At 44.1% G+C, this 26530-nt stretch overlaps 3 protein-coding genes and 1 non-coding gene across 4 annotated transcripts in view; 3 read left to right on the top strand and 1 right to left on the bottom strand.

Moving 5' to 3' along the window:
• Nucleotides 1-4218: 4218 nt before the first annotated feature.
• rpp21 (ribonuclease P 21 subunit) lies at nucleotides 4219-6512 on the top strand. The gene is made up of 5 exons (XM_066648258.1): nucleotides 4219-4418; nucleotides 5335-5435; nucleotides 5577-5659; nucleotides 5907-6041; nucleotides 6155-6512. Exons 1-5 carry the CDS (start codon nucleotides 4362-4364, stop codon nucleotides 6247-6249), a joined length of 471 nt encoding a protein of 156 aa, XP_066504355.1. The 5' UTR covers nucleotides 4219-4361; the 3' UTR covers nucleotides 6250-6512.
• Nucleotides 6513-6687: 175 nt separating this feature from the next.
• aqp12 (aquaporin 12) lies at nucleotides 6688-8618 on the bottom strand. The gene is made up of 3 exons (XM_066648304.1): nucleotides 8021-8618; nucleotides 7254-7370; nucleotides 6688-6826 (listed from the first exon to the last, which is right to left on the bottom strand). The coding sequence occupies exons 1-3, from the start codon at nucleotides 8616-8618 to the stop codon at nucleotides 6714-6716; spliced, it is 828 nt and encodes a 275-aa protein (XP_066504401.1). The 3' UTR covers nucleotides 6688-6713.
• A 1633-nt stretch (nucleotides 8619-10251) lies between these two features.
• trnam-cau (transfer RNA methionine (anticodon CAU)) lies at nucleotides 10252-10324 on the top strand. Its single transcript has one exon. It is a non-coding gene; the product is annotated as a tRNA-Met (tRNA).
• Nucleotides 10325-12366: 2042 nt separating this feature from the next.
• The window catches only part of gpc5b (glypican 5b), a 52262-nt gene continuing 38098 nt past the window's right edge, over nucleotides 12367-26530 (top strand). Inside the window, exons 1-6 of the mRNA XM_066647865.1 lie at nucleotides 12367-12885; nucleotides 13687-13848; nucleotides 18669-19387; nucleotides 22881-23050; nucleotides 24185-24244; nucleotides 24440-24562. Coding sequence (XP_066503962.1) covers nucleotides 12732-12885; nucleotides 13687-13848; nucleotides 18669-19387; nucleotides 22881-23050; nucleotides 24185-24244; nucleotides 24440-24562 — 1388 coding nt within the window. The 5' untranslated portion in view covers nucleotides 12367-12731. The remainder of the gene's footprint in view (nucleotides 12886-13686; nucleotides 13849-18668; nucleotides 19388-22880; nucleotides 23051-24184; nucleotides 24245-24439; nucleotides 24563-26530) is intronic.

Raw genomic sequence — 26530 nt, 5'->3', positions numbered from 1 at the left:
ACTCCAACTCATCGCAGAGTTACACGAGCTACATCACTCTAGAGAATGCAGTTTCACTGCGTCACAGCCCAAAGCTGGGGCTTGTTATAACCCTCTGTCCCAGTGTTCCTGCTGGACTGTGAGCCCCGATGAAGGACTATAGGTGTAGTTGTGTCTCACAGAGTGGACAGTGAGGGGGCTCAGGGTTTAAAAACTCCAGCAGCACTGCTGTGTCTGATCCACTCTACACCAGCACAACACACACTAACACACCACCACCACGTCAGTGTCACTGCAGCGCTGAGAATGATCCACCACCACATCACACCTGCTCTGTGGGGGTCCTGAGCTGGAGGGTCCACTTCATTGAATACCAACGTGAAAGTGCCAAACAACGTATGCAGAACAACAGATACAAACAGTCTGTAACTGAAGAACCACGAAGTGCTTCTGTACTGCCAGTAGAGATTAAAGGAGCGACAGAAAATGTAGACACAACAAAACAAATTTAATATGTTGGCTGGCAGTGCATAACTATAGTCCTTACCTTTCTGAGCTCTGTATCCCTCCGCGGGTGTCGAGGCCGGTTAGCTCAGTTGGTTAGAGCGTGGTGCTAATAACGCCAAGGTCGCGGGTTCGATCCCCGTACGGGCCACACCTGCTTTTACCCCACACACTCAACACTGCAGGGTTTAGTCCTTCACTCACTTCTTGTATTTTGTGTTTTACTAGAGATAGATTATAGTTGTGTGGAAACAAATTCGAAAAACAGAGAAATGACGTAATAAAGAACAGCAAGTACCGATAAACTATGAAACAATAAAATCCTACAATTTTACAGAGTTCTACCGCTCCATAGCCCAGTGCTAGAAGGCTTTCCACTTCTTTAACCCATGTTTTGTCTTTGAGGATGCTGTCCTTAAGTGTGTGTCCCACTACTGCTTTTCTGTGGAGGTTACACCAGCTGTGTGCACAACTGAACTCTACGTGCGCCTGAAAACAGATGCTTTTGGACACGTGGTGTAATTACGGTTCTTGTCCAGTAGGTGGCAAACACCCCGCATGTATACCTTTGTAGAGAAACGCATGCTCAGTACCAGTCTCACGACAACAGGGGGTGCTATATTCACCACTGTTTATTCCATGAATGGGAATTGGGCTGCAGGTGTTAATCTTCATCATTAACGACAATAAAACTATACATAACAAATCATAACATACCCTCCATACTTCCAAAAGTGCTAAGACAATAAAAAATACCTAAAAATATCCAGAAATCCCTTTAAATTCCGCCACTTAAAGGCGCACACCGACAGCTAGTTCAGTTGTGCGCACACAGCTAATCACCTGAATAACTACTTGTAGCTAATCTCATGTATTTATTTCAGCACTACTTCGTGTTTTTCCTTTCAAACGCGTTTCTTTTTCAAATAAGACTGAAATGTAGCTTCAGCTCTAACCCCAGTAGTTGAGTTGATTTAGTTTGTTAGTAAAAGGGGAGAGTAATGTACTAGAACAATGACGAAAGAACATCTGACGTTTATTACTTGAGGCTTGAGTCACAGGTTCGTTGTTTCACTAGTAGTTAGCACTTATGATCAGTAGTGATTCAATGTAGGTTTGTGTTCTTTGGTAGTTTCAGACTCTCACTGTAAAACACTTATGTGGCCCGTACGGGGATCGAACCCGCGACCTTGGCGTTATTAGCACCACGCTCTAACCAACTGAGCTAACCGGCCGTGCGGAGAGCGGAGGGATACAGTATTTCTGAGAGGGAGGGGTGAGAAGGACACGGTTGACGGAAAAGCGCCCGGACACTGGGACATGATTCATTCAGATACACAGGTCACAAAGGATGTTTTTCAGGTGTGCTTTCAGTTTTGTCCCTATGTTTAACGCATCTTCCTTTCATCATTTCACAGCCAAGGGCCAAAATTAACACATCATTGACCAAAGGGCTACTACTGATGTGCCAGGCCAACGGGGACAAAACATCACCGTGTGTGCTGCTATGTCAGAGAATGGCGTGCTTACACTTATTCCCATTATAGGGCCCAACCACACACAGCATCTCGTCACATCCTTGGACACACTCTACAGGGGCCTCGTCCCTGATCATGAGAGAGACGTGATGCACGAGGAATTGCCCAAATATGTGGTCATTTGGGATAATGTGAGTTTTCACCATTCTAACACCATCACCATGGTTTGCTAGTCCTCACAGAACACTGATGGAATTCCTCCCACCGTATTCCTCCCATTCCTGAACCCAACTGAGGAGCTCTTCTCAGGCTGGAGATGGAAGGTGTACGATAACCAGCCGCACACACACACACACACACACACACACACACACACACACACACAGATGAACCTGCTGACTGCCGTGGATGCAGCTTGTGATCACAGCAGATGCCTGCAGAGGCCGGATTAGACACTTCCAGGACATTCTTTCCACGGTGCATTGCAGGAGAAGATGTCCAGTGTGACGTGGATGAAAACATGGCCGAACACAGAGGAGCGTCTGGACGTAGAGAAAAGAAAGCACTGTAATTCCTTAAGATTATTTTCAAAGTTTAGAGTAAGTTTCTAGTATTGTAGTTTTCCCTTTGTGTTACAGAGTGTCTTTCCTGAATTTCTATGATGTTTTTTCTCGACAAACTGCAGTGCAAACAAAACAGTAATAAATTACAGCATAAATTTGGTTCCAGTCCAATTTCTTGCCGTCAGTGTATATTCTTAGACATGACCGAATTGTACATTTATTAAGTAAGGAGTTTGTATCTATGTGTTGTTCAAAAACGGTAATTCATGTGAATGAAAGGGTTAAGGTCGAGTGGTTTTTGTCTTTGAACCAGGAGAGGTCACAGGTCGTTTTTAGTAACTGTCTGAATTCTCCTGACATTGTTCTGATTAATGAAGGGAGGAGGAGGGTGGTGATTGTGGAAGTTGGATGTTCTTACGATGGATTTATGGAGTTGTGTTACACCTCTAAAGTCCTAAAGTATCAGCCACTGATGGAGATTCTTAATGAGAGTGGCGACTCCTGTAAAGTAGCTGCCTTGGTGTTTGGTAGTTTAGGGCACGTTCACAGGCTGTGTGTGTGTGTGTGTGTGTGTGTGTGTGTGCGTTGCCTACGGATTGTAGGACTGGGAAAGAAGAAGGCCAAGCACATAGTGAAGTATTGTTCTGTTTCTGCAGTCATAGGGAGTCTGTTTATCTGGAGAAGACGCTGTCCTCTGTCTCCATGAGAAATGCATACTGTGAATTTAATTATGAACTGTGCAATGACTCTGAACCATTATTTGGGTTTTATATGATATTGTATTTTATATGTTAAATCCAAATAAAGTATTAAATGTGTTCTGGGGTTGTGTTTTGTGTGTACCACGTACCGTTTCAACTGATAGGCCACAGAATGTGCAGCGTTCTTTAATCAAAATCTTAACTAATTTCCATTAGAACTTATTTACAGTGTACTCTATTGCACTGACAACAAGACTAAGTATCTGACTGCCTTGTTCATAGGCAATGACACACAGACTAGACACTTCCGATACCCCTGACAACTTTAATGACATAAATATTTGCTTCTGAGGCAAAAACAAAGAGTTCTGAGCGAGGTACATGCTTTTGCAGATATTCGACTGAACGCGCGACTGAGAAAAACTGTAATGTGAAAAACCGTGAACCGTGTCCCTCCGCCCTCCGCACGGCCGGTTAGCTCAGTTGGTTAGAGCGTGGTGCTAATAACGCCAAGGTCGCGGGTTCGATCCCCGTACGGGCCACATACACTTTTGTATCACAACCACAGCTTCGCTCTCCTTCAGTCTCGCAGTGCGGTTGGGAGGTCATTTTTAGGTCGTTTTGGTGAGAAAACAGCCTAGGGTTACACTATAAACAATTTATAAATTGTTTTAAAATCCAGTTTCAACAGCTTCTGTAGCATAAGTGAATTCATCAACAAATAAATAATCAACAGTGAAAATAGTAACAAGGGAAAGCATGACATGACAGAAAAACGACAAAGGGGTGAAAGAAAGAAAAGTCTAGAAAGAAAATGGGACAAATAATGGAAAATAAATAATAAAGTTTTAAAAATAAACAAAGAAAAGCTACAATAAAGAAATACAAACACGACAAGAACGAATAAGACAGAGGAGAAGGAAGGAAAAAGAAAAATGTTAGCTGTGTGAGGTGCAGTAGCGCTGTCGGCCGGCAGATGGCGGTGTGCGTATCTGAGGGCTGTGTAGCTCACAGTGATGAAGAGCAGTGAGTGGGTAAAACGCTGCTGTTCGCGTTGTGTTTGCTTTTTCACGGAAAATTGACACATTCTGGTTGAGTCCGTTTTGTTCTAAAGGAGGAGTGGGTCTGAGTGAAGCATGGCCGGGAACATTAAAGATAAAGAAGCTTTTCAGCGACTGAACTTCCTTTACCAGGTAAACAAACCAACCATTTACCTCCTCCTTTAATTTTTAACTGTGTTTTACAGTAAATAAACATCTCGAGTCCTCAGGAAGATACCCATTCTCAGCGCTGCAGTGACACTGACGTGGTGGTGGTGTGTTAGTGTGTGTTGTGCTGGTGTAGAGTGGATCAGACACAGCAGTGCTGCTGGAGTTTTTAAACCCTGTGTCCACTCTCTGTCCACTCTGTGAGACACTCCTCCCTCGTTGGTCCACCTTGTAGATGTAGAGTCAGAGACAGTAGCTCATCTGTCGCTGCACAGTGTGTGTCGCCCGTCCTCTAGTCCTTCATCAGTGACACAGGACGCTGTTAACAGTCCAGCACTCACCACCACCTCACTGTCACTACAGCGCTGAGAATGACCCATCACTCAAACAGTACCTGCTCTGTGAGGGTCCAAACTATTGAATAACAAACAGTGGACAAAGTACCAAACAAAGTATGCATAACAACAGAGAGACTACAGTGTGTAGTTGTATCGAATGAGAGTAGCGTTTTTACCTTTCAGAGCCGTGTATCCCTCCGCGGCCGCAATGGCCGGTTAGCTCAGTTGGTTAGAGCGTGGTGCTAATAACGCCAAGGTCGCGGGTTCGATCCCCGTACGGGCCACACCTGCTTTTACCCCCACACACTCAACACTGCAGGGTTTAGTCTTTCATTCACTTCTTGTATTATGTGCTTTACTACAGATAGATTATAGTTGTGTGGAAACAAAATTGAAATAAATAAATAAATAAATACCAGCAACTAGTGTGAGACAAAAAAGTCCTAAAATGCTGCTCCAATCGCACCAGCACCACACACAATAACACCACCGCCACTATTCCGTGTTTATTCCAAAGCTGTGATTATAAATGTTGTTTTTGTGCTGTTTTTGTCTTACTGCAGGCGGCTCACTGTGTTTTGGCACAGAATCCTGAAAATGTGGAGCTGGCTCGATTTTACTGCTTCACCCAGAAAACCATCGCCAAACGCCTGGTTCTGAGACAGTGAGCAGCACATTACAGGATCATTCACTTGTTTTCCACGTGAAGAGATGATAATACCACTATGATAATGATCAGATCAATTACAAAAATAATATCAGTAGCTCTTCTCTTGCATATAACACTGTGTATCTTTGTTTACAGAGATCCCTCAGTGAAAAGATCCATATGTAAGAGTTGCTGCTCTTTACTAATCCCTGGAGTAACATCAACTGTCCGACAGAGGAGTAAGAGCATCTTCATTCGCAGTGAAATTACACTATGTTCAAAAGTTTACAGACACCTTTTATCGTTAAAGTGTTCAGCACTGTAAGGTTTCCATAAAGGACTAAGCTATGCAGTATACACAGAGAGTATACAGTAGTCCAGATGTGCAGTGTGTACTGATGTGGGATGAGGTAATTACAGATCAAAGCGTACACCGTGGACACACACACACCACGCATTAATATTGTTGTTGTTTGATGGTGTCAGGAGGTCCTAGAAAGCAGCGTGTGACTATAATACGGTGTCTCAGCTGTGGACAAACCAAAAAGTTCCTGAACGATCCAAAACATCAGCTGTGGGTGGATCAGCCCGAGGCTCAACTCGAGAACCAGCCTCAGCCAGGTACGCAGTCACGTTTCCTAAAGAATTGTATTAATACCCATAATACCCCTGATTCCTGAGCTGAAGATGATCATATATCACTCACTGTGTCTTTATATCTGTCGTGTCCCCAGAAGCACAGAATCCGTCGTCCAGAGCCTCGACCCAGGGCCATAAACCTGAGAAATCCAGCGGTGCGCCTTCTTCAGCACAACACCCTGCCTCCTGAGCTCCAGCGTCTCTGACGTCCTTTATTTTTCTCAGTCCAGGGTTGGACTAACTACTCCAGACCAGTTTTATTATTTAAATCCTAGGACAGACAGATATCGTGGGTGTATCTGCTGACGACAGAAATGCCTCTAAGTATCTACTAAGATTAATGTCCATATCATGTTTTGTTACATTCTAAAATTAATTGCTGATGTTGCTCTTTAAAATGAATGTAAACCCTCTGTTGAAGTGCAGTGATTGTTACCAGAGCATCGTAATAAAAACCCCATGATTTACTTTGTGTCTGTTTACATTCAGAAGGGTGTAGTCTTTAATTTAATGAAGTGCACACAACCTCACAACGTTACAGTTACACCTTTTTATTACATAGTGTATAAAAAGTCTCTTTATTGGTGTCTTTGGTTCCTGACTGGGACTGAAAGTTGTGACGATGCCCCACACACTCAGCTACTTCTTTTCCTCTTAAGAGTTCTTCCCCTTTGGAGAACGGAAGCGTGCCTTTTTAGAGAAGAGCAGGTTCTTGGAGAAGAGCAGGGGGATGTTCCCTCTGTAGAGGAGTACGGCCAGGATCATGCCTTTAAAACACGGGGGATTATATTTAAAAGAAATGCTGAAATCGTGCCAGATTTAGTGAGAGCAGCACTAATAACACTATCCCCTCAGTAACAGAAATCATAGTTATTTTCATTGAATTTCCTCGAGACTGTAAACGATATTTACATTTACATTTATGCATTTGGCAGACGCTTTTATCCAAAGCGACTTACAAAAGAGGATCTTTTGTAAGGATCTTTTTTTCAATCTTTCCCTGGGTCAAAGCAGGAGGTCAAATATAACCCCAGATAAAAAGTAATGTATGAATATTTGTGCTGTAGTTGGATATTCATACATTACTTTTTATCTGGGGTTATATTTGACCCAGAGAAAGATTGAAAAGTTCTTCAAAGGTTCACACACACAAAAAAAGGACAGCATAATGGTGTTGAGCTGAGTATAACCCACCGACGAGAGGCCCGAGCCAGTACACCAGAGCGTACTCAAAGAAGCTGTGTCCGGGGCAGGTGAAGGTCAGCGCGTAGGCCAGGGATGGGTTCACGTACGCGGAGGTGTAGTGACTGCCTTTAAACATCGCACAGAAACGGATCATTTCATTAGAGCATCACGGGAGGGGCAAGGTGTGAGGAATCAATTGTGTTTTTGTCGTCCTCAAACCTCCACTTCTCCTGCTTCCACAAAATAAACAACTACTTTCTTTAGCATTTTTGTTGTTGCCTACACAAACATGACCATAGAGCTTCTGTAGAGCATCAAACCTTCACAGTGGAGTGTAGTTTGAGACACACACACACAGACCGAGGCTCGGAGCAGCACATGTTACAATGAGTCCTTGGGCAAGACTCCTAACACAACGCATCGATGACAAGACTCAAACTATAAGCTGCTCTGGATATGAATGATTCACCGAGAAATGCTCTCTGTAAAAGAGAGTGGTGTTTTAATCCAAGTCTAATCCACTGACAGCAGTCCCTGACCTCGCTAGTGTTTGGGAACGGACGTCCAATTAATCACCTGTATTTCCAGAGGAATTTTGGATAAACAGGTGCCCACCTTTGGGCTGTGTCTGTTTTAATGCGTCCTACAGAAGATGTGAATTATTTTATATGGTGGTTTAGTGTACCTGTGAATAAACGAATACTGAAAACATTGTGTCATACTTGATTTAGAGTGCTCATATTAATAATGCAATAAGTAAGAAGTCTATATAATACCTGTATAATAGAGGAAGGTGAGCAGAAGGGCCAGGAGAGGGGTTCGAAGCAGCTGTGACCTGTTCTGGAGAGTGAGGAAGGCCAGGAGAAAAACCAGTGAGCTCATGACCTCTGTGAAGGTGCCCTGGGTCAGTGAGGAACGCAGGGATGAGCTGCAATCTGAGCTCATTAAGTTCTTGAGCATGTGCATGTCGGTCAGCTCCAGGGTCCAGTACCAGCCGGCCAAAAGCAGAGCCAAATGAGCGCCTGCGAACTGGCCCACGATGCTGAGAAAAGCAGACACGGCTCCAGTCTCTTTCTGCAAGAGCTGCATTAAAGTCACAGCCGGGTTTCCAGTTACCCCTTGCATCGCAGCACCATGTGAGGTTAAGGCCAGGAAAAGCATTGTAAGGGACACATCAGGGCCCAGTCCTCCAGCCCACAGACCAATCTCAAAAACGGTCTGTACCTCCAGTCTGCAGGCCGCAAGCCCGAAAGCGGCAATGAATTCGGCCACAAAGGTCCACTGCGGCCTTTTTCGCACAAGCAAAGCCCTCGCCGATGCGCAAGCCGCCACCACTGTTATAAAGTAGCCCAGAGAGGTGTTAAGCCCCGACATTATGCCCTGAGAGTGGACTACACACCTGGTCGGTGCAAAGAGAGAGGAGAAAGAAAGACGGGAGAGCCCCAGGCCAGTATTTGCACAGTCTGTGATAACGTGGCACGCTGAAATGCAAGAGTCTTATCAAACACACTCTTTTTTTTTTTTTTGGATACCACCACGTTTTTCATTCTGCCTTCAGCCAAAAACACCACGACTGACCGAGCCAAGCCAAGGCCACGTGGAAAGAGGAATGTGTTTCTACAGTTGGTGGAAGAAATATCAGGAATTAAGCTTGTCCTGGTCTAAATGGAGATGAAAGGAAATTTTAAATTGAAAAATAATAATTCAGTCCATAATTTAATCACTATCCAAACAACCAGCCGTAGGACTTAAGAATCCCAGTCAAAAATAAGCCTTTAATCCTGGAATACATAGGATTTTGAATGGAGATTTCTCACTGAATATAAATTTATTCCATAACTAGGTTTAATCCCTGTCCTGAAAACCAGCCCAGTGCGTTCAAAGCGGATCTAAGGTGTTAGGGTTGTCTTCAAAAGGAAGACACACAATTTTCCGAAAGTGCTTTTTCATTTTTAATTCCACTTACGGAGAAAAATAAAACCGGACAAAAGCACAATCATTTATCATTTTTTACTATGATCACGCAATGATCCTGTTTCTGCCCTTTATTTATTCACCAGCCACTAGCTCCTTGACACAGTGCTCAGGTTAAAATCATCTGAAACCGGTCTCAGATCCTGTTTGACCGGCGCGTGAATAATGAAAATATAATGAACAGAATGAGTTTATTCTGTGCTTTAGTCACTAGTCTGTTTGGCTCTTCAGATATTTAAATACCAACCAGTCATTCAAATATCCCTTTAAAGATTGTTTACAACCAGGGCCCAGAATTCATTTTAAAGAATCTTTGAAGATTTCAACATTGTAATTCTCAACCCGACACTGACAGATGTGAATAAATCTGATTAGACACTACATCCATCACAAATCATGTTCTTTCCTCGATTACAATAAATTTACTGTAAAATATTTGAGAAATAATTGTTTCAAAAAGCCGTGGGCTCTTTCAGCGGGATCATTTTCCCTGTCTCACTGTACAGGAGCGGTTTGTGGAACATGAAGAGTACAAGGCGTTGAAATGGATTCAATTCCCAGGAGTCAATTCAAAATCTCTGGGATGTGCTGGAAAACAAAGTTTTCAAATTCCAAATTTAGTCGCAATGTTCCACCGTAAAGGACACATCCTGAGGTGATTCGGAGTCCAGGCCTAGGGCGGGTCAGAGCTGTTTTAGCAGCACAAGGTACAACTAAACAACACTAGGTTTTAATGTTATGGCCGGTAATTATCTCTAGTTTCCTTCAACACTCGAAACTTGAGCAGACAACTGTAAACAAGGTGGTTTAATGTGACAGTAACCCACAGGTAGCTCTCGCTCTCGTTTTTAACGGCATTTTAACCAACTCTTCGGTTCCCAAGGGCCTCAGGCCCTGAGTTGGCCTTTTAAAGGTTTAACGAAGGGCGGGTTTTGATGAAAAGCCAATTAAATAAAGAAAAACTAGTGTTTAGAAAGTTGCCTGAGCCAATCAGCATCGTGCGTTTTAGGACGTCAGCGGGAAGGCAGTGCAGGCCTCGTTGGCGCAGTAGGCAGCGCGTCAGTCTCATAATCTGAAGGTCGTGAGTTCGAGCCTCACACGGGGCAGAAGTTTTTGATTCTCACGTTTAAAAACACACTTCACGCATTATCCCTCTTCTTTTTCTAAATCAAACACACAGTTATTTCGTCTTAGTGAGTGTACACACGCGTGAAGAGCAACATATTGAACAAACAAGACGAGAACAAGGGCTTCATTATTACAATACAAACATCTACTAAATAAAAGGAACAGAAACATACAGTTCTTAATTTATCTACACGCGGATAAATAAAGTTTATAACCGTGCTTCGTGAAACAAACGACGTTCATTATAATTTTGTACAGCGGAATGGTCTTATTTTCCACATTTATATAAAGGCTTCAGTGTTCATTCAAACTCTACGTCGGTTTGTGGAGTTATGGCGCCGCCTCGTGGTCACATAGCAGTACAACAAACGAAGCCTTGCTTGGACATAGATTCTACATTAAAAGCATAACATATATGTATATTTTTAAATTAAAACTATACATTAAAGATTGCAATTTATTATGCTTCTGTAATTTAGAGTCATCGCACAAAGCCAAAATCTGCAGATCTGGAACATCTACGTATAGTTTATTGTTAATCTATGAGGCGCTGGCATCAGTGTTTACACTCTATACACACCTTATACATTTTACATTTGCTGCTCTACAGTAATGTTAGCATTAGTTCCATTATACACTCATATTTATTGCTTTATTTTTATCATTATGTTGTAATTTTGGAACAGCTTAGCTTAGCATAGCCGCTAGGTTCAGTGTATGTTTGGATTCATTCAGAGCTTTAAAGTTAAGTTAGAGGCTTCTAAAATCTGCACATCTTTCAATTTTTTATTTATTTAATTATTATTCGGCTAATATTCAGATAAATCCAGTGGAATTTGAATCCATGAAGGCCTCAGCTCCCACATCACACACTTAGCCCTCAGCCCTCAGATGAGTTACGACAGCCTCTGTTGTTTTTCTGGCCACTTTTACAGTTTTATGGGATAAATATAGGCTCTATACGTTGTTTTAAAGTCAGGTAAACAGTTTGTATCAAAATTTTCATGTCTAAATGACTCTTGAGTAGAAGTTAACAGAACAAAGCAGTGTTATTCTCAGGGAAAAAAGCATAAAACATTATATTAACACAAAATATTACAGGAATATCTCAGCACATATTACTCTATTATTTATTGGGTCAGTAGTTTTTACTGCAGCATCTGTTTTTGTTTTTTAAAGTTTAAGCTTGTGTTCTGTTTTAGAAGCTAGCTCAGTCACCTCATAAATGACTAGCGACTGTATACTGTCCCTAAGGGTCCCAGAATTTAAAGTACATTCTTTTTAATGGTTTTGTGACTTCACAGAAAGAGCTGATTAAAAACAAAGCTTTTTATTTGTGTCAGAATAAAGGGTTCTGTACAGGCACGTTATTGTTTATTAAAGGTACAGAGGGCAAAAATATACAACAGTGGTTTTAGAATCCAGCTGTGTTCCCCAAAAATGTACATTATATTCTCTTTGTCATTTTTTATATTAATCCTTATTTCAGCAGAAAACAAAATTAAAATCCTGGAGCGCAAACGACGTATAAAATGAGTGCAACTTAAAAATCTACAATTAATATACAACAGTGTACATTAATGTTCTCTAACTCAAGGTAGTGAAGATGGCACCTTGTTCAGTGTGAAGTGACAGTTGTTCTGAGAGTGTATCAAACCCTCAAACTGTTTCAAAAGTGAAAGGGGTAGTTTAAAATTTCCTTGATATGGGCCCTTTAATGCAGCTCATTAGGCCGGTCCTGTGTGGGAGAGGGGTGCAGCCAACTGCCCCCTCACTCCATTAGGCATGCAGAGCTTCTTTTAGCTCCTGAGCCTCTGACTCTCTCTCTCTCTCTCTCTCTCTCTCTCTCTCTCTCTCTCTCTCTCTCTCTCTGAGAGAGGGGAATTCTGAAGCATGTGAAACTCACGCTCTTCTTTTCTGGAATTAATTCAGCACAAGAAAACAGCTCATTTTTCCAAATGCATCATCGCCCTCGAGAGTCATTTCTGGATTATTCTGCACAGAACTTCAGGGTGTGATTTCACTTTTCTGTTGCTGTTGTTGTGGTTGAACACCACAGTGGAGGACTATGCACTGTCAGAATAAACGGTACCGTACAGGTGTTTCTTTATTAAAGGTGCACGTAGCATAAACGTACCTTTAAACACACAGCTGTGAGCCTTAAAGATATTTCTGTGTGTTTTTTTTATATTGTAGTACGTTTTTAAATTAAGAGCCTGGAGAGAAACTTTATGGACTCAGTGGAGCCTAAAAAACTATACCCTGCTGTGGAACATGGTCCGGGAATGTTCTCTAACTGAAGGCGCCGAAGACTGACCTCCGAGGGGACTGTCCCACTGACCATTTGGAGGCTTTTTTTTTTCTTTTCTAAGAGCCTGGACTGAAATGGTGCGGTTCGGACGGGTCTGTGTCTGCTGGCTGTTGGTTACTCTGTGCTGGACGTGGACAGGTCACTCTCACAGCTGCCACGAGGTTAAAACCGCGTTCCAGCTGCGGCAGGTCGGCCCTCTCCGATGGGTCCCAGAGACGGCAGCTCCAGGTGAGAGTCCCCACCGTGTCTGTTACTCACCTGTGTGTGGGCGTGTCTCTCTGTGTGGCTAATATTATGACACCCTCCTTGTTTCTACACTCACTAACCTCACAGCACCACTTTTTAGTTCTACAGTTACAGACTGTGGTAGATCTATTGCTCTGCATACTTTGTCAGCTCAGGACTTCCACAGAGCAGGTGTAATGTGGTGGTGGATCATTCTCAGCGCTGCAGTGACACTGACGTGGTGGTGGTGTGTTAGTGTGTGTTGTGCTGGTGTAGAGTGGATCAGACACAGCAGTGCTGCTGGAGTTTTTAAACCCTGTGTCCACTCTCTGTCCACTCTGTGAGACACTCCTCCCTCGTTGGTCCACCTTGTAGATGTAGAGTCAGAGACAGTAGCTCATCTGTCGCTGCACAGTGTGTGTCGCCCGTCCTCTAGTCCTTCATCAGTGACACAGGACGCTGTCGGCTGGATGTTTTTGGTCGGTGGACCTCCTATTATTACAGTGGAGCTGAGAGAGAGTCCAGTAAGAGTTTAGAGAGAGAGAGAACCACACAGTGAAAGGAGAGTGTGTGAAAGGTCAGGGAGGTCGCAGTGATCTCAGCAGTCAGCTGTTCCAGTGTGTGTTTCTCTGCACTGTGCTTTGGCAAGACCCTAAACTATAACTTTTCACCAACGCTCCCGGAGTGTTTCCCAGAATCGTGGACAAGCAGATGCAGATCCAGATCCAGATGTGCGGTGCTGAGGGAGACATTCGTGCCTGAGTTACAGAGGTAGTTTGAGTGTGTGTCCTTTTTCCCGAGCAGATGCAGAGCTGCAGATCTGTAAACACCAGGGTCCGACCTGCTGCACGAGGAAGATGGAGGAGAGTTACCACGCTGCGGCCCGAAGAGACACGCTCCAGAACATCCTCTCATACAGCTTCGAGCTCAAGTACCTCATCCTCGGACACGCCGAGGCCTTCCAGGGTAAGATCTGAACTTGGACCAAGCTTAGACTTGGCTCTCAGTGTGTAACGGTCAGGATCTGTGTGTTTGACCAGCTTCGGTCAGGTCCCGGCTGAACCAGCAGACGTACACTACAGGTTCTGGAGGTGTATGGTGCAGGTTCAGTTGTGGACAAACAGATTTCGTGTTGCATAATCCTCACAGAAGAGCGTCAAATGAAACAGGGGTGCTATGATCATCCTAAAAACCAAGCGTAGGCTACAGGTGTGTGTCCTTTTGGTTCACAGTAATCCCTGCCTCAAGGAGTGAACAGAGCTGGGTTAAAGGCCCCTGTGGTAGCTTGAGGAGCGGGTACAGCCAGGTTTAAATGTATGCATTTAGCTGGTAAAGCTTTGGAAGACATCATGCATGAGGACAATACGTTTGGGCCTTTTTTTAACCAATCAAAATGAGGGGGGTGTGTTCCTGTCATACCCTGAGCCAATAAAAAGGTGGGGTTTTTTTTACGGTGAGCCAATGAAAAAGAGAGGGGGCGTTTCTGTTTAATCGAGGGCCAATAAAAAAGTGGGAGAGTTTCTGTCATCATTTTTCTGAACTGTAATCATTTTCAAATATGGCAACTGTTTCTAATGCCATCGCCATAGCAACCAACCCAAACACAGCATCCGTACCTGGCCTCACCAATGCCATCATATCCTCACAGCAATGTTCCAAATTCTAGTGTAAAGCCTTCAGAGAACAGGAGAGACTCTTCCTGCTGCAAACGATGACAGTCTCACTATTAACCCCCTTCTACAGATTTTAAGGTGGGTCCTTGCACCGTGAAGAAATAAGAGCAGATCTTTTCTCATTTGTTTCCCAGACTCTGAATCTTTTTCAGAGAGAGTCAGCAGCACTATCAGTCTCTCTCTCTCCTGCCAACAGAGTGAATATTAAACAAGCGAAGGCGGCGGAAAGGGAAACGTCCAGATTCTCAGAGTATCCTTGGAGACCTGTCCACGTCAGATTCAATGTATTGCGCTGTAATGAAGGCAGATGAATGGGCTCCAAAAGATCATTTGTGTCTCTTTGTGCTGTTCCTGGGATTGTAGCTGGTGGCCTGGCCGACCGAGAGCCGGCTCCTAAAGTGCTTTCAGTTCCATCTGGGAGAGGAGAGGAGATACAGACAGTAATGTGGCTTCCCTCTCTCTCTGAGTAATGTCTCTCTTTGTCCGCGTGTGTGTCGAAGTGTACAGTAATCACCAGTGAAAGAGGATTAGTGACAGAAACTTTTGGTGCCTGTAAAGGTTGGGTGAGTAGTGTTTTACATCCCCACTAATAAGTGAGTAGTTACACATTCACAATCCACTCAACAACAGTGTAACCGCCGCGGATGTGTTCCCAGTTACAGAAAGATCAACAAGTGTCAATATGAAGGTTATTACTGTGTGGATTTGATGGCATTCAGCCATGAGAGTTTTAGCGAAGTTGGATGATTGGTTCTGGATCACAGACACCACTCCAGCTCATCCTGTGTTAGACGCAGCTCCATCCCTCCGGAGAACACAGTTCCACAGGGCGTTAGTGACTGAGGGCTTTTTACCATGCATCAATTTATCGTGTGCAATAATATCGCAATTTTTTTAAACGATATAAAAAAAAAATCAGTATCGTGATTATTGTGATATTCTGAGTTTGTTTACATAATGACATCATGCGGTTACATAAAATACGGCATACATATAAATATATAAAATATAAACAAATATTTTTATACAATGTCAGAATCTTGGTAAGTTACGGTTGTTTACAAAATCAGCAAATGTTTACACGTTTAATTGTTGTTTTTTCTGAATGTTTGAAATTGTTAGATTTGTACTAAAGTAAAATGTAATATAATTTAAATAAGAAATGAAATATATTATTAATTTAACGTAATTAATACTAATATAACATTTATTTTGTTATAAGTGTGTTTTTGAAATAATATTTTACCCTGAAATATCGTTATATTATTTTAGGGCCATAATCGCCCACCTCTACTATTTAGTTTCATGCTGTTTAGGCACTGGGAGAATGCTGCTGTGTTGTTGGATCCTTGTGGTATTTTGACCAAAGTCATTTTATTAACTATTCTCATTTTTGTAAATGGGGAGCTTTTGTCGTCTTTAAAGCCTCTTAATATAAAACCACACCCTGTGGTTTGCAGACTGAGCGTACACCTTCCCAGTCGCCATGCAAGGTTTAAACGATTCTACTTCAAAGCGTGGAATCTCCCGAGCCACATGCCATTTACTCACACCACCCCACGCTGCAAAGCACATCTAACCTCCACAACCCTCCCAGACCTAAAAATACCGTCGGCTACCTATTCCCCACAACTAAATCCAGGCCTGGACCAGGCTCAGCTTCAGACGGGAGAGGGTTCCTGACACCGATACTCTACAGAATGATCCTCATCTCAGACACACACTTGGCTTGAGCAAAGGCACTGCACATGGGCTTTCACTTTGGTTTATACTGGTCTGCCATGGCAAAGGTTAACTCTGGTTTGCCCTCAGTGGCTGGTGTGACCCTCGTGACCTCACACCCACGCTACTGCTGCCTTGTCAAGTCAAGACACGTCGGTGCTACATGATCCCAGTGAAATCCCCATGGTGTGAAACCAGATTCCTCAGTGTTTGGGTGGGGTTGCTAAGGATCGGGACCAGGAACGATTAGAGCTTGATACAGTTATAGGGAATAATTTCAGTGAGACTTTTTTATGAATGTTTATAGTGAGACAGCCATAGCTCTTACAAAAGCTCTTGGTCTTGTTCTGAAAACTCATCCTCACCAGTAGGAATAAGGAGAGACATACACAGAGAAAGAGAAACAGATGCTTCAGTCAGAGCTGGATTAGTGGCCATTTAAATGCTGCACAACCTGAGACTGAAGACAACAAAGCTGTAGGACTGTAATATATTATATTGCATATATATTATAATATATTGCATGTGAGTTTGTCGGAACATACACTTCCACGAACACTTAATGTCGCTGATGTTCGTGAGCCTTGCTTTAGAGTCACCCCTGTTTATGACATGATTAAAAAACATCTTGTGCCAGTTAAGGACCCTGGGCTTAGATTTGGGCTTAGAGTTTGGCACATAGATTAAGGGGAAGGGGATTATGGGTCTTTTAGGGAAATGGCTGCAGGGGCCAAACCCATAATGTTATTCAGACTACTGCTGATCTTTGTCATTTATTTAATTCAGTATTTTTGTTGTCAGATTAACCGAGACATTGCTGGCTCTGTGAGTGAACTGTTGTGACTCTGTTGAGCTGCTAGTGAGCAATGAGACCTGAAAAGAGAGGCTTGAGACTGCCTTTTTAGTTCTTAAAATCAGTTCTGGTCACATAATTGCATGATTGGTTAAGGTTTCTAGAGAAGGACTTTCATTTTAAACCCTGAACATATCCAAGGTTGTCACGTCACTTGTACAAGGAGGAGCAGCAATGCTTTTACTGTCTCGGACGTGATGACACAAAAATGAGCGTCCTGAAGAGTTCAGACATCTGCTGGGGTTTTGCTGGTGAAGAAAAGTCAAACGAGCCTCGTCTGGGAGCGGAATAATCCTCCAGTTTTCAGCCTCTCCATGCACGGACGTCTCGGATGGCTAAAAATGGCTCTCTAAGCTACTGTCACATACCTCCCATCCTCAGTGCGGCCCAAAGAGCTGCGCAGATTAAGGGCTGTCAGCTCTCATTAGTCCTGGGAGAGGGAGATTAGACGTAAAGGAAAGAGCTGTGAGCAGTGACAGAGAGAGACTGGCATCAGCTGCCATTTCAAACCCTCCGCCAAATGTCAAACAAGACGGCGGCGATTGTTTCTCCTCTCGTGTTACAAAGGTTCCCTTAGTGTAAATTTGTTTTAGCGGCATGTGGTGCGTGATTTGAATGATTTCAGTTTGCTCAGCAGCTGGGATGCAAACACAGCCTAGACAGAACACCTTAGTGGGGCCCTGGTGGGTAGAACCATGGCTAGTTAAGTGTAAGATAGTCCATACCCCATTAGTGGGACCCAGGAGTGCTGCCTATGTCTGAAAAATGTGGTCAGCCGTGAAATTCGCTATATACGAGGCTGTCCTTTACACTGTGTGCAATGTTCGTGACGGATGGACCAGAAGGGATGTGCTGAAAAATCCAACTTTCCAAAAGGGAACACCTGCTTTGGTCAAAACACCACAAAGTTCAAACCTCACAGCAGCGTTCTCCTACCGTCCTAAACCTTTCAGCACCTGTTCCTTTAAATGATAATGAGCCGCTCGCTGTTCACCCCGACCCCGAGCGCACAGCAGTGAGGAGCGAGGAGCAGAAGCTCTGGTTTTTAGCCGTTTTCACTCTGTTCTCTTTCTTCTCCGTTTTTACTCAGTGCTCTTATTTCTCCGCGCTCGTTGTGTCTGTTTCATTCCATTTAACCTCGTCTTTGTGCTCTCACATGAACACTGGTCCAGCGCTGTGATTGGACAGACTCAGACGAGGGGGCGGGGCCATTCTAAAGTCTCTGGACTTCATATCAGAACTGTAGCAGAATCAGAAAAGCAGAGAGATTTGTAAATGTTTGATAGTTACTGTTGTGTGTATTGTATAACTATAATTATAGGTGTGCTTGCAATGTTGTTTTGTATATAAAGATGGTGGAAGTGTGTTATAGGGATCTCCCTGTGTCTGTCTTGTGTTGGTGACATCTGGCAGTCTTGTAGAAGCAATTATGTGTGCGGTTGTAGATCTCCAAAACATCTGCATTTGACTGTACATTATATCAGTCTTCTGTCTGTGGTGCTGACTTCCTTGTCTCCTTCTCTCCATCTCTCCTTCAGAAACCTTCCACTCTCTGCTGTCGTTCACACTGAACCACACCCTCTCTCTGTTCGACCTGGCGTACGAGCCAATCGCCCGGGACTCTCGGCCTTTAGTGTCCGCCCTCTTCTCTGACCTTACCTTGTTCCTACGTGGTGATGCTGGGATCTCTGTGGAGCGTTCTGTCCATCGTTTCTACGATGACCTATTTCCACTGGTGTATCGTTACCTGGTGAACCCGGGCCTTCGTTCTTCGTCGTCCTCCTCTTCTTCCTGGTCAGTACAGGGCGATGACTGTCTCCGGGCGACCCGGCCAGATGTTAACCCCTTCGGACCGTATCCTCAGGCTCTGGCTCATGGCCTGAGGAGGGCGCTAATGAGCGGTCGAGCCCTGACCCTGGCCTTAGCAGCTGGAACCGAGGTCCTCAATGCCACTGAATCCATGGGGATGGCGAAAGAATGTGGACGCGCGTTGGTCCGGATGCAGTACTGTCCACACTGCAGGGGGCTGACCCTCATCCGTCCCTGTGGGGGGCTCTGTCTGAACGTGATGCGAGGCTGTATGGCAGGACTGGCCGAGCTGCAGGAGCCCTGGAGCCGCTACGTGACCCTGCTTGAGCGCCTGAGTGGAGCCCTGGCAGAGGGGCATGAGCTGGAGCTTGCACTGCTGGGCATCCGTGAAAAAATTAACGACGCCATCCTTAACGCACAGCTCCACGGGCCACACCTCAGTGCCGTGGTGAGTTATAACCATGCCATACTTAAAGGAGCTATAGGTCATTTTTAGCACCAACAAAATATAGCAAACAATAAAAAGAGGTTATTTAATATTTATTTATTACATTTATTTCCATAAAAAAATCTGTAAAATTAGGTAAAGAGTTGTATTTCTTTGTTGTCACTGAATGAATGAATTTATGCTTCACAGAGTGGGTCCCCACATGGGGGTGGCCATCATCCAAACAGATTTTGTACAGAATCTGTAGCTGCAGACCACTAGGGGTCAGTATAACATGAAAACGAGCTGCTGGGGAAAACGACTCACTATTTCTTTAAAAAACACAGGATGTTTCTGGGTTATTTTACTTGTGAAATTTAGGCCTTGCATTGTTCTCACTCTCTCTCTCACAAACACACACAGTCTACTGTCTGTGAACTGTGGGGGCATTACATAGACTTCCATTTATTTTGTGGCTACTTACCATTAACCAAGCCACAATTAATACTAGCTTAATCCTAATCCTAACCTTAAAACTTTACATTGTGGGGTCAGAGAAAGTCCACAGTATTAGGTTTATAGATGTTCCAGAGTGCTCTTTCACACATGTAATGCACAGTGGGAGATCTTCTGTGTCAGACATGCTCTTGCAATGGGAAATTTTCTGCATCATGCAGGCGTGGGGCGGTGCTTGTGCAGCATGTGCAGGAGATACTCTGGGACATTAGCAGCTCTGTTCACACATGAGCTCACTCTGACTTTACCCTAGCAGGATAAAGGCTTTTTTTCCTGTGCATATCCTTTTGTTTTATATGAATGATATCTAATTTTATACAAACACCATGCTTATTGAGAAGATTAATGATTTAAAATGATAACAATAATCATCAAAGGTACATAAGACTTTTGCACAGTACTTTATCGTGCAGGACATGTACCTGGGTGTAGCTGAAGTTGTCGGGGTACATAGGGCCAGGCATCGTTTCTATAAGCCTGCACTTTAAAAGTGACTGGACTCGCCTGGGCCTTTATTAGTCGAGGGGCGGGATTAGGGTCCACATATTTAGTATATTGGACATCTGTATTCCTGTATTCATACGAGGATCAGTGGGATCGGGCCTGGCTTTGAGCTGACTGGGCCCCGGTGCTGACAGCTGTGTGTGTGTGTGTGTGAGGATTAAGTTTGAGACACATTCTCACAAGCCCGCCTGAAAGGAATGTGGACCTGCCCGTCAGAATGGAGGATATTATTACCTAGCCCCCTCCCTCAGCCCTCGCTCTCCCCCACTGAAGGACCCCAGTCACACGCCTCCCTCAGAGGCTTCATGGATCAAGTGTTGCTCACTCACTGATGCTGCGTATCTGGGATGACTCTGGGTTCACATGACCCGGGATATGTGTGTGTGTGTGTGTGTGTGTGTGTAGTCCACACCACAGGACGAAGGGTTGTTAGCTCCAGCGTGTCTTCTGAAATAAATTGGATTAATAGGTAGTTGAGAGCATTTGATTGTATTCAGGCACACAAACATAAGTTCTGGAACTAGTTCTGGATCATAAATTATTGGATGGTGCTCCACCGCTCCTCAGCTCAGTGCTGACACTTTGGGAGTGGGCTTGTGTGTGTGCTCCAGAACATCCCATGACCTTTCGCACTTTATTATGGCTCTAGATAATACAGGAAGTGTGTATACAAGTAAATATCTATGAACCTTTAAAGTAGCACTAGGTTAGATTTAGTATTTTTGCTCCTGGGCTCCCCCCACAGTGGCAGAGTGTAATTAACTTTTACAGCACTGTCCCCAAATCAAGAGGGGTGGTTTCCTACCCTACTCCAAAAGTTACATAGTGCAGTTTCTGCAGTGCTCAGCCCAGAGCAGCAAAGACAGAGACTCTATTCTCCCTATTACAGCTCAGTGGACCATAGCAATGATTCTGAAGCTGCTATTTTAGGATAAAAATACTACCTAGTGTTGCTTTAAAGGAACGGACTTCACTCAGAAACTTCTGGACTAGTCTCAAAGCTCTCAGAGTCCTCCAATCAGAGCTTAGCAACTGTAGCTATCCACTGTTTCCTCAAATCTTTAACTTATTCAAGTGTTTGAATCTGCAAAAGCTCAGACTGTGGAAAGAGGATGTACCTGAGGGTCATGGACACAAACACATTCTGCATTGAACTCACCAGGTGGTCGCGCAATTAGAACAGAGTACATTTTACACATTGCCCTTAAAGGAGCGAGTTGTTTGGGTTGTTTGGGTGTTGTCTGCTTGTGTCCGGACCCCTGTCCTGAATGCAAATTCACCTCTGGACAAAGGCGGCTCCGGCTGGCTGGACAAACCCCTTCCCAAAAACCGGGCACCAAGCGAGGGGCCGCACTGAGGGGCATGATAGAGTTTGGGTAATCCTCTGGTAAATTAGGTTCCTCAGAGGGATACACCGCCTTAACCCTATGCCCAAACTCAACCACACACACATGCACACAACCACACACACACACAGCCACACATACACGCACACACGCACACACAGCCGCACACATGCACACACACCCACACACAACCGCACACACACACACACAGCCACAGCCACACACACACACACACAAACAGCCACAGCCACACACAGCCACACACAACCGCACACACACACACACAGCCACAGCCACACACACACACACACACACAAACAGCCACAGCCACACACCCACACACAACTGCACACACACACACACACACACAGCCACACATACACGCACACACAGCCGCACACATGCACACACACCCACACACAACCGCACACACACACACAGCCACAGCCACACACACACACACACACACACACACACACAAACAGCCACAGCCACACACAGCCACACACAACCGCACACACACACACACAGCCACAGCCACACACACACACACACAAACAGCCACAGCCACACACCCACACACAACTGCACACACACACACACACACACACACACACACACAGCCACAGCCACACACACACAACCGCACACACACCCACACACAAACACAAACAGCCACAGCCACACACAGCCACACACACACACACAAGCACACACAGCCACACACAGCCACACACACACACACACACACACACAAGCACACACAGCCACAGCCACACACAAGCACACACAGCCACACACACCTATATACACACTTTCATAAAAAAAAAAAAAAAGTAGAGGTACGTTATTGGTCACTGAAGCTGCAAACAGTGGAGTGCGTCTTTAAAAGGTACAGCAGTGGTGTTAGAGTCCAGTTGTGTTCCTAAAGGTTCATTACATTCTCTTCTCCAGAACGAGAGGGGGATCTCTGTAATCTTTCATTATACAAATGTGGAGAATAAAATACACAATAAAAGTCCTGGAGATGAAACGGGGCGAATGACATCAACACGAAATGTATAATATATAAAATGGTATATAAAAAGACCCAGTTCTAATCTGATATTGTCCAGTTACGTTACGATTCTCTCTCTCTCTCCACTCAGGTGGATAAGGTGTGTGGACCCCTCACACACTCTGCCTCATCCCCTGTGGAGAATATAACAGCAGAGAGTCCTACCACTTCAGTCCAGGCCTCCACGGAGCAGCTGACTCCCCCCAGCCCCAGCCCTGAAACACACCTTCAGCACCACAGCCGAGTCACTCTCAAAAAGAGGTCAGAGATCTGTGTGTGTGTGTGTGTCTCCTCTGGACTTTAAAGAAAAAGATTTTTGTAAATTATGTCAAAAATATAAAAAAATAAATGAAGAGAAATGAAATGGATAAAGGTTTTTTTCCCAACAGTGACTTGTTTCAAAGTGAACTTGGAAACGTGAACTATTCCGTTTACAGCGTGCTGTTCATAAACAGGCGATAGAAATCATTCCTGGGGTGTGTTCTCCACGTTTGTGGGGGTTAGGGGTTGCAGGACCCCCGTGGAAGTGGAAAACCGTCAACGTCTTAAGTTTAATTGCACTTTAAAGATGAGAAACGTGAGATATTTCACACACAGGACACGTGAGCGAACACTAACAGCACAAACTGTGCAAAGAACATGTTCTAGTGATGATACGTTAGCGATGATAAAGAGCATTAATATCAGTTCAGTAAGTTCTAGGTGTGCATGGAATCCACTGATCCGACAGGTCATTTTTAATTGGTTCTAGATAGTGACACGTTCTGAGGGGTATAAAGAGAACACCAGCTCATTTCCATCATTGCAGTCGCTACAGAAACTAAACCATCGGGAGTAACAGAAGTGTGCTGAGGAAACTTGAGCCTGGTGCTGTGTGTGTGACTGTGGACTCCAGGTCATTAGTCCTCCGCCCTGGAGCCCAGACTCAGCTCGAGGGGCTTTTACCTGCTCCCAAACACAGAGAAATATCAGTGGATAGAGATTTTCAGATGATTTTTCCAGTAAAGATTAAATGTATTTGTTTTTCAGGGAATTGAAAAGTTAATTGCTAGATCTAACAAACGTATAGAAATATAAAAATATAATACATTTCATATGTGTTCTACTCAAAACCTGAACAGAGAGATGAATCTCTCCTTGTACACTTTATTAATGAATGATTTACATGTTTTACTTCTCTTTAGTTTGTGTAGTTCCCATTAATTACTGAAGACACACTCTGAAATATTTAAGTTAATCCCAAGAACGTGGTCCTGCTGTTTATGGGAATAATATATAAATAATAAGCAAAATAGATTTACACTGTTTAAATATTTCTCTCTGCTGTTCAAATATCTCCTCTCTCTTTCCAGCTGTGTAATTTATTGCTAACAGACTGACCTCTGACTCTCGCAGGTCTTTACCGCTGAAACCTTCCAAGAATGACAAGCCTCGCAGCCTGAAGAAGATCTCTAAGTAAGCACAGAGCAGCGGGACTGACAGGGGATATGCACCAGTGTGTGTGTGGGCGCTAAAGATTTTTAAAAGACCGTATCACCGTAAATCATACTGAACCATTACCACGTACAATTACAGAGTACTAAGGTGTCCAGGTGTAAACGTCCTGGCCGCTGCAGTGCTGAGTTGTAATGGAGATAATGTCTTTCTCAGGGAGTTTATGGGTTATATCCAGAGATACAAGGCCTTCTTCTCCACGCTGCCAGAGATGCTGTGTGAGGGGGAGATGGTGGTGGATGGCTACACCTGCTGGAGCGGGGAGGATGTGGTGGAGAGGTACAGTGTACAATAATATTCTCACTAATCAAAATCATTTCAGACTCGGTTCATTTGCGTACGTCGTGCTGTGGACATTTTAAAAGCGACACTAAGTGTAAATGGGACAGCTTTCCGGATACAGAGAGTTGTTGACTGATTGTGAAGAACCCAAAAGCAAATAGATTAACTTAAATACGTACTGGGGCTTGTGACTACCAGGGAACCAAGAGGAGGATAACAGATGTAAAAGAAAAGGAGAGAAGAGAGAGAAATAGTTTTTTTTGGTGAAAGTAGGAGGATAGAAAGAAAAGGGCTTGTGAGTAGAATTAACTCCAAGGGTTGAAAATACAAAAGAAGATCAAAAGACTCCTTTTGGAGAGAAATACCAAATTACCGGCAAAGTCTGGCTTTTACAAACTCCAGACTCTGCACCGAAGACACAGACTGAAGGCTTAATAAAGGGTAAGCCTCAGCTGTTGTCAATCGGGCTGATTAACACGATTCCTGAGAACCGCCTCCTGTTGGTGGGAGGCCCACAGCACGGGCGTCCCCATACATTAGGTAGTATTTTTACATTAAAATTATTCATTGATTCATTCATTATCTGTAACCCTTATCCAGTTCAGGGTCACGGTGGGTCCAGAGCCTACCTGGAATCATTGGGTGCAAGGAGGGAATACACCCTGGAGGGGGCGCCAGTCCTTCACAGGGCAACTTACACTCACACATTCACTCACACACTCACACCTACAGACACTTTTTGAGTCGCCAATCCACCTACCAACGTGTGTCTTTGGACTGTGGGAGGAAACCGGAGCACCCGGAGGAAACCCACGCAGACACAGAGAGAACACACCACACTCCTCACAGACAGTCACCCGGAGGAAACCCACGCAGACACAGAGAGAACACACCACACTCCTCACAGACAGTCACCCGGAGGAAACCCACGCAGACACAGAGAGAACACACCACACTCCTCACAGACAGTCACCCGGAGGAAACCCACGCAGACACAGAGAGAACACACCACACTCCTCACAGACAGTCACCCGGAGGAAACCCACGCAGACACAGGGAGAACACACTACACTCCTCACAGACAGTCACCCGGAGGAAACCCACGCAGACACAGGGAGAACACACCACACTCCTCACAGACAGTCACCCGGAGGAAACCCACACAGACACAGGGAGAACACACCACACTCCTCACAGACAGTCACCTGAAGCGGGAATTGAACTGACAACCTCCAGGCCCCTGGAGCTTTTTGACTGCACCACCATGCCACCCACATTAAAATTACAGCTTTAAAATCATTGTGATGCTCTGCTGAAAGCCGACAGGTTAATAGGCAAGGCAAGGCAAGGCAAGGCAAGTTTATTTATAGAGCACCTTTCATACAGAAGCAATTCAAAGTGCTTTACAGAAAAAGAAATTACATTAAAAGCCAGAGTAAAATCATAAATTCCAATAAGACAATTACATAAAAAGAGTAAAATGATTAAAATGATTAAAACAATTTAAAATGACAATAAATGAAAAGAAATAAAAGAAATAAAATGCCGTTACAGAAAAGTGCAGAATATTTTAAACTGAGCTGTAAGCCTGCTCAAACAAGAGAGTTTTAAGTCTTGATTTAAATGTGTCTAACATTGGGGCACTTCTAATATTCTCAGACAGCTGGTTCCATTTAAAAGTGGCATAGTAGCTAAATGCTGCCTCTCCATGTTTAGTTTTGACCCGAGGCAGGACTAACTGACTAGTTCCTAAAGATCTGAGATCTCTGCTCGGCTCATATCTCTGTAGCAGATCTGATAAATACACTGGTCCTACCCCATTGAGACATTTATAAACCAGTAATAACACCTTAAAGTCTATTCTATAACAGACTGGTATCCAGTGTAAGGATTTGAGGATGGGGTGATATGATCTCTTCTTTTGCTCCGAGTGAGAACTCTGGCAGCTGCATTTTGAATCAGCTG

Source organism: Hoplias malabaricus, chromosome 16 (assembly GCF_029633855.1).
Source record: "Hoplias malabaricus isolate fHopMal1 chromosome 16, fHopMal1.hap1, whole genome shotgun sequence".
Classification (NCBI taxonomy): domain Eukaryota; kingdom Metazoa; phylum Chordata; class Actinopteri; order Characiformes; family Erythrinidae; genus Hoplias; species Hoplias malabaricus.
This window is presented reverse-complemented; position numbering and strand designations above follow the sequence as displayed.